Source organism: Heterodontus francisci, chromosome 45 (assembly GCF_036365525.1).
Source record: "Heterodontus francisci isolate sHetFra1 chromosome 45, sHetFra1.hap1, whole genome shotgun sequence".
Classification (NCBI taxonomy): domain Eukaryota; kingdom Metazoa; phylum Chordata; class Chondrichthyes; order Heterodontiformes; family Heterodontidae; genus Heterodontus; species Heterodontus francisci.
Window position 1 is genome coordinate 21,766,067 of NC_090415.1, and position 10,883 is coordinate 21,776,949.

At 43.7% G+C, this 10,883-nt stretch overlaps 1 protein-coding gene across 1 annotated transcript; it reads right to left on the reverse strand.

Annotated features, from left to right (window-relative positions):
• Positions 1 to 300: 300 nt before the first annotated feature.
• LOC137356438 (uncharacterized) lies at positions 301 to 1,049 on the reverse strand. The gene is made up of 3 exons (XM_068022330.1): positions 951 to 1,049; positions 594 to 832; positions 301 to 454 (listed from the first exon to the last, which is right to left on the reverse strand). The coding sequence occupies exons 1-3, from the start codon at positions 1,047 to 1,049 to the stop codon at positions 301 to 303; spliced, it is 492 nt and encodes a 163-aa protein (XP_067878431.1).
• Between the last annotated feature and the right edge of the window lie 9,834 nt (positions 1,050 to 10,883).

The window sequence follows — 10,883 nt, forward strand, 5'->3', positions numbered from 1 at the left end:
CCTCTCTTTTCCGTCTCCTGCTCTCTTTTTCACCTCTTGCTGTCTTTCCTCTCCCTTGCTATCTATTCTGTCTCTTGCTCTCTTTTCCTTCTCTTGCTCTCCTTTCCGTCTCTTGTACTCCTTTCCATCTCTTGATCTCTTTAGCGCCTTTTTCAGCCTTTTCTGCCTCTTGCTCTCTCCTTTCCGCCTCTTTCTCTCTTTTCCATCTCTTTCTCTCCTTTCCATCTCTTGCTCTCTTTCCCGCCTTGTGTTCAATTTCCGCCTCTTACTGTCTTTTCCATCACAAGTTCTCTTTTATGCCTATTGCTCTCTTTTCTGCCGCTTGCTCTGTATTTCGTCTCTTGCTATATTTGCTGTCTCTTGCTGTCTATTCCATCTCTTGCTCTCTTTTCCGTCTGTTGCTCTCTTTTCAGCCTTGTGCTCAACCTTCCGCCTCTTGCTGTCTTTTCCGTCTCTGGATGTCTTTTATGCCTCTTGCTGTCATTCAGCATCTTGCTCTCTTTTCCGCCTCTTGCTCTTTTTTGCCTCTTGCTTTCGATTTCGTCTCTTACTCTCTTTTCTGTCTCTTGCTGTCCATTCCGTTTCTTGCTCACTTTTCCGTCTCTTGCTCTCGTCTCCGTCTCTTGCACACTTTTCCTCGTCTCTTGCTCTTCCTTCCACCTCTTGCTCTCCTTTCCGTCTCAATCTCTCTATTCTGTCTCTTGCTCTCTATTATTTCTCTTGCTCTTGACTCCACCTCTTGCCCTCTATTCTGTCTCTTGCTATCTTTTCCTTCTCTTTCTCTCTTTTCCATCTGTTGCTCTCCTTTCCGTCTCTTGGTCTCTTTCCTGCCCTGTGCTCAATTTCCACCTCTTGGTGTTTTTTCTGTCTCAAGATCTCTTTTATGCCCCTTGCTCTCATTCAGCCTCTTTCTATCTTTTCTGCCTCTTGCTCTCTATTTCGTCTCTTACTATCTTTGCCATCTCTTGCTCTTTTCTGCCTTGTGCCCAATTTTCCGCCTCTTGCTGTCTTTTCCGTCTCTCGATGTCTTTTGTGCCTCTTGCTCTCATTCGGCCTCTTGCTCTCTTTTCCGCCTCTTGCTATTTCCTGCCTCTTGCTCTCTATTTCCTCTCTTGCTCTCTTTTCCGTCTCTTGCTATCTTTCTCACCTCTTGCTCTCTTTTCCACCTCTTGCTCAACTTTCCATCTCGAACTCACTATTCTGTTCCTTGCTCTCTCTTCTGCCTCTTGCTCTCTTTTCAGCCTCTTGCTCTCTTTCATCCAGGGAGAAGAGTCGGAGTGCAGAGCTCCAGACCTGTAAGTATAAAAAACTTACCTCGGGGATTCGCGGCCTTCATCCTGGGAGAAGACTCGGAGGGTGGGGTGCCGCACCTGTAAGTATAAAAAAAAACCTCAGGGATTTGCGGCCTACATCCAGGGAGAAGACTTGGAAGGCAGAGTTCTGGACTTGTCTGTATAAAAAACGTACCTCTGGGATTCACAGCCAACATCCAGGGAGAAGACTTGGAGGGCGGAGTTCCTGACTGGTTCGTATAAAAAATCTACCTCGGTGATTCGCGGCCGACATCCAAGGAAAAGACTCGGAGGGCGGTGTTCCAGACCTGGCTAAAAAATAAACTGAAAAGAAAACTAAAAAAAAAAGTGAAAAAGTGACGTCACAGGAAAGCTGTGACCTGATTAGCTGGTAAGGAATTTGCACTGAATGTAAAAATAAAACATTGATAAAAGTTGATTAACACCCTAATTAACTAATTAGTAAGTAGAGTAACTAAACCAGAGGAAGGAGATTACTGTATTTAGTTAGCATTTAATATTTATAGTCGAAATCTAGCACTAGGGGCCATATAGTTAATTATAACAATTTGGTAAGGATTTACTAAGTATTTATTTATTTTAAATTAATTTATTAATTAGTGCTAAAAATGTCAGTTAGAGGGGCAAAGTGTTTCACCTGTGAGATGTGGGAGGTCCGTGACGCTTCCAACATTCCGGCCGACTACATTTGCAGGAAGTGTACCCAGTTACAGCTCCTCACAGACCGCATGGATCGGTTGGAGCAGCAACTGCTTGCACTTAGGAGCATGCAGGTGGCAGAAAGCGTCATAGACAGGAGTTTTAGTTAAGTGGGTACACCAAAGTTGCAGGCAGATAGATGGGTGACCGCTGGAAGAGGCAGGTAGTCATTGCAGGAAACCCCTGTGGCAATCTCCCTCTCTGACAAGTAGACCGTTTTGGATACTGTTGGCGGGGGGGGGGGATTGGACTATCAGGGGAAATCAACTGCAGCAGCCAGAGCAATGGCACCACGGCTAGCACTGTTGTTCAGCAGGGAGGGGCAAAGCGCAGAAGAGCAATAGTTATAGGGGACTCGATAGTCAGGGGCACAGATAGGCGATTCGGTGGACATGAAAGAGACTTTTGGATGGTAATGTTGCCTCCCTGGTGCCAAGGTCAAGGATGTCTTTGAATGGACAGGGGACATTCTGAAGGGAGAAGGTGAGCAGCCAGAGGTTGTGGTACACATCGGTACCAACGACATCGGCAGCAAGAGTGGCGAGGTCCTTCAGGGGGAGTTTAGGGTGTTAGGTAGGAAGTTAAAAGACAGGTCCCCTAGGATTGTAATCTTGGGATTACTCCCCGTGCCACCCGCCAGTGAGAATAGAAATAGGAAGATAGTACAGCTAAGCACGTGGCTGAACAGCGGTGTCGAAGGGAGGGTTTCAGATATCTGGATCATTGGGATCTCTTCGGGGACAGGTGGGACCTGTACAAGAAGGACCGGTTGCATCTAAACTGGAGGGGCACAAATAGCCTGGCTGCGAGGTTTGCTAGCGTCACTCCGGAGGGTTTAAACTAGTGTGGCAGGGGGGTGGGAACCAGAGCAGCAGGACAGCAGGTGAAATAAATGAGGGGGAACTAGTAAATAAGGCCAGAAAAACTGAGAGGACGAGCAGGCAGGGCGATGTTGCTGAGCACAGCGGGACTGGTGGTCTGAAGTGCATTTGTTTCAATGCGAGAAGTTGAACAGGGAAGGCAGATGAACTTAGAGCTAGGATTAGTGCTTGGAACTATGATGTTGTTGCTATTACAGAGACTTGGTTGAGGGAAGGACATGATTCGCAACTAAATGTTCCGGGATTTAGAATCTTCAGGCTGGATAGAGGGGGATGTAAGAGGGGTGGGGGAGTTGCATTACTGGTTAAGGAGAATATCACAGCTGTACTGTACTCGGAGGGGTCATGCAACAAGGCAATGTGGATGGAGCTCAGGAATAGGAAGGATGTAGTCACGATGTTGGGGGTTTACTACAGGCCTCCCAACGGCCAGCAGGAGGTAGAGGAGCAGATATGTAGACATATTTTGGAAAAATGTAAAGGTAACAGTGTTGTAGTGGTGGGTGATTTTAACTTCCCCTATATTGACTGGGTCCTTCTTAGTGTTAGGGGCTTGGAGGGGGAAGATTTGTAAGCAGCATCCAGAAGGGCTTCTTGGAACAATATGTAGATAGTCTAACTAGGGTAGAGACCGTACTGGACCTGGTATTGGGGAATGAGCCCGGACAGGTGGTCAAAGATTCAGTCGGGGAGCATTTCGGGAACAGTCACCAAAATTCCATAAGTTTTAAGGTACTTGTGGCTAAGGATAAGAGTAGTCGTCCGGTGAAGGTGTTAAATTGGGGGTAGGCTAATTATCACAATATTAGGCAGGAACTGAAGAATTTAGATTGGGGGCGGCTGTTGGAGGGTAAATCAACATCTGACATGTGGGTGCCTTTCAAACGTAAATTGATTAGTATCCAGGACTAGCATGTTCCTGTGAGGAAGAAGGAAACGTTTGGCAAGTTTCGGGAACCTTGGATAACGCGGGATATTGTGAAGTGAGTCAAAAAGAAAAAGGAAGCATTCATAAGGGATAGAAGGCTGGAAACAGACGAAGCCCTTGAGGAATATAAAGACAGTAGGAAGGAACTTAAGCAAGCAGTCAGGATGCCTTAAAGGGATCATGTAAAGTCATTGGCAAACAGGATTATGGAAAATCCCACGGCTTTTTATACGTATATAAAGAGCAATTGGGTTTCTCGGAAAAGGGTTGGCCCGCTCAAGGACAGAGAAGGGAATCGATGGGTGGAGCTAGAGGAAATGGGCGAGGTACCAAATGAGTACTTTGCATCAGTATTCACCAAAGAGAAGGACTTGGTAGTTGATGAGTCTAGGGAAGGGAGTGTAGATAGTATCGGTCATGTCCTTATCAAAAAGGAGGAGGATTTGGGCGTCTTGCAAAGCATTAAGGTAGGCAAGTCCCCAGGGCCTGATGGGATCCACCCCAGAATACTGAGGGAGGCAAGGGAAGAAATTGCTGGGGCCTTGACAGAAATCTTTGTCTCCTCAAAGCCTCTGGCTACAAGTGAGGTCCCAGAGGACTGGAGAATAGCCAATGTTGTTCTTTTGATTAAGAAGGGTAGCAAGGAAAATCCAGGAAATTATAGGCTGGTGAGTCTTTCGTTAGTGGTAGGGAAATTATTAGAGAGGATTCTTCAAGACAGGATTTACTCCCATTTGGAAACAAACGAACTTATTAGCGAGAGGCAGCATGGTTTTGTGAAGGGGAGGTCCTGTCTCACTAACTTGATTGAGTTTTTTGAGGAAGTGACGAAGATGATTGATGAAGGAAGGGCAGTGGATGTTATCTATATGGACTTCAGTAAAGCCTTTGACAAGGTCCCGCATGGCAGACTGGTACAAAAGGTGAAGTCACACGGGATCACAGGTGACCTGGCAAGATGGATACCGAACTGCATCGGTCCTAGCAGACAGAGGGTAGCAGTAGACGGGTGTTTTTCTGAATGGAGGGATGTGACTAGTGCTATTCCGCAGGGAGCAGTGTTAGGACCTTTGCTGTTTGTAGTAGATATAAATAATTTGGAGGAAAATGTAGCTGATCTGATTAGTAAGTTTGTGGATGAGACAAAGGTTGGTGGAGTTGTGGACAGTGATGAGGATTGTCAGAGTATACAGCAGGATATAGATCGGTTGGAGACTTGGGTGGAGAAATGGCAGATGGAGTTTAATCCGGACAAATGAGAGGTAATGCATTTTGGAAGGTCTAATATTGGTGTGAAGTATACAGTAAATGGCAAAACCCTTAGCAGTATTGACAGGCAGAGAGATCTGGGCGTACAGGTCCACAGGTCACTGAACGTGGCAACGTCGGTGGATAAGGTCGTCAAGAAGGCATACGGCATGCTTGCCTTCATCGGTCGGGGCATAGAGTATAAAAATTGGCAAGTCATGCTGCAGCTATATAGAACTTTAGTTCGGCCACACGTAGAATATTGCCTGCAATTCTGGTCGCCACACTACCAGAAGGACGTGGAGGCTTTGGAGAGGGTACAGATGAGGTTTACCAGGATGTTGCCTGGTCTGGAGGGCATTAGCTATGAGGAGAGGTTGGATAAACTCGGATTGTTTTCACTGGAACGACGGAGGTGGAGGGGCGACATGATTTACAAAGTTATGAGCGGCATAGCGGCATGGACAGAGTGGATAGTCAGAAGCTTTTTCCCAGTTTGGAAGAGTCAGTTACAAGGGGACATAGGTTTAAGGTGCGAAGGGCAAGGTTTAGAGGGGATGTGCGAGGCAAGTTCTTTACACAGAGGGTGGTGAGTGCCTGGAACTTGCTGCCGGAGGAGCTGGTGGAAGCAGGTACGACTGTGACGTTTAAGAGGCATCTTGACAAATACATGAATAGGATGGGAATAGAGGGATACGGTCCCCAGAAGTGCAGAAGGTTTTAGATTAGGCAGGCATCAAGATCGGAGCAGGCTTGGAGGGCCGAACGGCCTGTTCCTGTGCTGTTCTATTCTTTGTTCTTTTTTCTATTCTGTCTCTTGCTCTCTTTTCTGTCTCTCGGTCTCTTTCCATCTCTTGCTCTCCTTTCCATCTCTAATTCTGTATTCGGTCTCTTGCTCTCTATTCTGCTTTAATTGGAGTTCAACTTTCAAATCTGTTCTTGTTTTTCTTTTTGGAGTTTAAATTAAAGACATGTTTTATTGACTGTATTTAAGTAGCAAATGACAGGAATTGGATATTGGTTTAAGGGAGAAAAGGATAAACAAAGGAGATATAGGAAAGATTTTGTCTGTTTAAAGTTTGTTTAAGAAGCTAGTGCTAAATCTTTTCTTATAAGAATGTTAAATAACATCTTTAGCTTTTGGTTTTATTACAGTCATTTCAAAAGGCGCCTGAAGAAAAAACAAGAAAAATGACATCATTTACCATCTTTTAGAAAAACACGTGCTATTCTGTTATTCTGCTCTGTGTGTAGTTAATAAGTATTATAATTTAATAAGTCTGAGTTAAGTTTATACTATTAAGGTTAACTGACCTGTTAAGTTAAAAAAAAATCGGAAATGTCATATATGACCACAATTAATTTTCAAGTTGAGCACGTCAAGTTTTGGGGGAGTCTTAAGTTCCGGACAGAAGACTCCCTCATATTAAATTGGCAGTTCTGATTTTTAAATATTCATTGCAGTGAATTGGAGTTTGGAATCATCTTCGTTATATGAAAAAAATAATGGATTAGAAACCTCTTACAAAAGATGCTAAAGGTTTTGAAACAATTGGAGATGAATCTAAAATGCTATCTTTCCTGATAGAGATGTTTCCCTTTGAAGTTGATAATGTTCCTAATGATTTTGTTGTTTTCAAACCCTGAGGATACCAAAAGGATTGGAAAAAAGTTTAAAATGGAGTAGTTCTTTTCGATCAGAAAAAAGGTTATGAAAAGTGACACAGTTGAGAATGTTTTGCTCCGCCCCCTTGGAGATAAACAAATAAATTAACCCTGCTGCAGTTATTGCTTTTCCATTTAATCCACCACACTATTTTTGAATTGCTGAGGGTAAAATTTACATATATTGGATATTATTACATCTTAAATGTCTGAATTGACAGATATAATTGGACAACTTCACCCATTGGGCTCAGGGGCAGAGCCACAATAGATTCTTTCTGTATTTTTTAAGCAGGTGACGGCAGGTTCCAAGGCCACATGAGAACTGACGCCACAGCAAGAGATCCAGCAGCTTGAAGAATTTAAAAACTTCATTGCAGACATCAAATGTCACAGCATCTTTATCAATGAGACCAAGTGCTGGAGAAGGAGAGATAGTTGCAAGCACTTTTGTCTTTTATGTTAAAAAAAACCCCACCAAGTCTGGGCTTAAGAAATTGGGGAATCAATAAACACAATTCAATTGATATGAGTGGTTATTTAAAGCACTCAAAGGGAAATTTATCTGACATTTAAGAGAAACAAAGTTTTAGAAAAACCAAAAAAAATACAAAAACAGTCTAAGTGGTTTACTGTGTTGGACATTAGCAATGGGTTTTAGTCCATAACGCTGGCACAAGAGTGTCAATATAAATTTGCGTTTACGTTCCAGGGACAACAGTACACTTGGACGAGTCTCCCCCAGGGATTTCATAATAGTCCGTTGATATTCCGCCTTTCTCCTTAGGGTCGGAGTGAAAATTATGCTTAAAAAGGCACAGATATTGAAAGAAAAGGTTTCTTATTTGGGAGTAGTGGTCAGCATGAGATTGAGCAAATGCGAATGCAGACAATCCTTAAACTCCCCCTACCACAAGTTACTAAGGCGCTGTGATCATTTTTGGACCTTGTTGGGTATCGCAGGAACCTTACTGATGGATTTGCCTTAAAGCCAGCCCCTTTATATAATTTCCTGACAATGAACTGTTATGTGTCTGGTGGACGATTTAATCGACCAGGTGTGTCAGGTTTTGACAGTAAAGGCCCTCCAAGGACCTTTTGTGTCAAAATCATTGGGGGGTGTACAAGGGAAGGAGCCAGAAATCAAACAGCACTCAAAATTAATTAAACGGACAAGAAGTACCAACCCCCCACGGTTACCCCCACATCCGAATTCCCGACGAGTAAGGTTACAACGCAGCAGCCACAAGTGACTGGTCTCCCTTGCCCTGCCTTAACTGCAGAACCAGAAAATGGACTTGTGAAAATAAAAACTAATAGAATTGTAAATGATAATATAAAGCTTGAGTTGGTCCCCATAATAATGAATATCTCAGATATCCAGCTACCTGACTGGAGCCCTGAGAAGACTCGAGAGTTGTACAAGGTATTACTGTAACAATTGCGAAGACAAGAATTTGGTGATGAGGGAATAATAAAGGGAAAGAGATGTAAATGTAGTTTAGTGAACAAAGCAACCACAGTCTTTAATACGAGTACTTCAATTGTCAATACTATAGATTTGGAAAATGTGCACCAGAGGTTAGAACTCTTGGTTAGCTAGTAAAGGATATTTTGAAAAAGGAACAAAAGGGACAGAGTGGTGTAGCTGAAGTAGAAAAGGATTTGATGAATACGGTGGCAGGAAGGGAGATGGGACTGCCAAGGTATGTCGTAGCAGGTAATGAGGAAGTAAGACCCACGAGAGAAAGGGTTAAAGATTTGTGAAGGAGTTTTGCAGGCGACTGTATGAGCTGAGGCAGGAGATTCTATAGAAACAGACATGAAAGAGGAACAGACAAAAATGCCTGTTGTGCGAGACAAAGTAATGGTAAAGGGAAGGGCCGATGGAAACGCTGGTCCCAATTGGAGATATATAAAGTCAACAGCAAATGTCACCCAGTTGGAAGACTTAGCTAGTCATACGATTGATAACATTTCCAGGTGCCAACTCAGAAAACGTAAGGTGTGGAAAGGTCAGGAATGTGTAAATACAGGATCTATGAGTATTGGAGTAGTGTTGGGAATACCTGTAATTCTGCAAGATAAGTTATGGATGCAATTTTATGAAGTAGAAAATATAAGGGTGATAAGGGGAAAGGATTACATAAAATACTACGATGCATTACCCTACGTTATGGAAATTGGGAATGAGGTAGTTGGAACAACATTGTCTGAGTGTCGTCTCGAAAACCAGGTGATCATATGTCCTCATCCTATATATATAACCGCAGAATCAAAATATGGGTTTAATACCACTGTGAATTGCACCATGAAGACTAGGAAAGCATTGTCAGGGCTAACCCATGTGGCCTAGATGGGAAAGGGGAGATACTGTTTAACCACCACAGCGAAGGAGTACCAGTATGGATATAACCGGACTTGTCCATTGCGCAACAGTATATTTTGTTACAACCCACAAATACCAACCAGAGTAGGGAAGATGGAGTTGTTACACAAACGAAAGACAGAAACGATAACTGTGACAGAGAGTATGAAGGAGGATTTGACAAATTACCACCAGGAATATGAATATACTATTCAGGTATTGCCCACGCGCTTGGGTAAAGAGAGACAGCAGCAAGAAGCCATTGCTGTAGTGTACTACAATCTGGAACAACAGTTGAAGAAGCTACAAGATGAGGTTGACGAGATAAACGATTCTACCTGGTGGGAGGACCTATGGGACATGGGGAGGCGGGGGGTGTCAAACGTGCAGACACACCCCTGGTTTACAATTATCTCCCATGTCCTGATAGTGGTTTTGGGTATCATGGTATTATATGTGACAAACTAAATTTGGAAACTTAAGAAATTAATTAGGAAATGTGAGAGGATGTATGAACACAGGATGGACAGCTATCCGAAAGGCAATCAGTATTCGAACTTGCTCTACAAAAGATAGACAATTAGTTATGCTGCACAAGGGTGAATGTATAACCTATTTGTATATACTTAAAATGAATTAATGAATGGTCAACTTGCTCTAAGAATGAAATTGAGGCTGCATTATGTTCTCACAAATGATTGATTTAGTAATGGTGATGAATTAATTTCTCACGGAGATGATCAGGATGGCGGAGCAGATGTGGTTTGCACCAGGATTTTCCATCATTGCAGGAAGGGTTGCCGCTGAGTGCCTGCTCTGCCAACGCCATAACCCGGGAAAGACACCTTCAGTGACTGCAGCGGTGGGCCCACAGCCGTTGGGCCCTTTTGTGCATTTACAAATGGACTTAATACAAATGCCTAAATGTATGGGATACAACTATGTGTTGCTATTACTGTAGCCAAGTTACTGTTAACGTGAATATGTGCCGAGGTTTGGAATTCCTGAAATCATATCTAGAGACAATGGCCCTTAACTACTTGCTGGCGGCACAATGGGGGTTCTGTGCAGCTATTAATGAGACATGTTGCTTCTACGTTAACGAGGATCAGAGGATTGAGAAGGTTGTACATTCCATTCAGGACCAGGTGCGTCTCCTCCTCTCAGTGGCTCAGGAAAAGCCCGTTTACTGGTGGGGGCGGCTTCCCAACGTCGGCGGGTGGTTTGGCGACCTTTTTAGAACTCTCCTCAAATACCTTGTCGTGGGTCTTGCCCTGCTCATCATCCTGTACGTTATCACCCAATTCTTCCTCTGCTGCATCCGCTCCGTTTGCCAGTCACAGAACCTCCAGGGTCCTGGTGATAGTCCAACAACCCATCTCCTCCCTCACCTTAGGAACCAGGACCCCACTAAGGATCAAGCCAAGCAACAAGCAGACATAGAACTTGAGTGAGGACTGGGGATTGTCCTTTCAGGACAAAAGGGGGGAAGTGTGGAATCTAGGGTGAGCCATCCTTGGGCAAGGAATGTGGGTTTGGCTAGTCATCATGTTTATACATTAACTGTTCCTTAGGAATGTACTAGGCATGGGTGTTGAGATAAGATGAGTGTTGCTGAAACAGAATGTACGTTTCTGTCTCGCGCTGTGGACTGCAGTACCCGCTGCAAGGCCAGTGGTGAGATGGAAATGTAAACGACGAATTGAAATAATGCTGTATCTCATTGGTGTCGAGCAAATGCTCAACTGAAATACCATTGGTACTTTTAAATGCAAATTAAG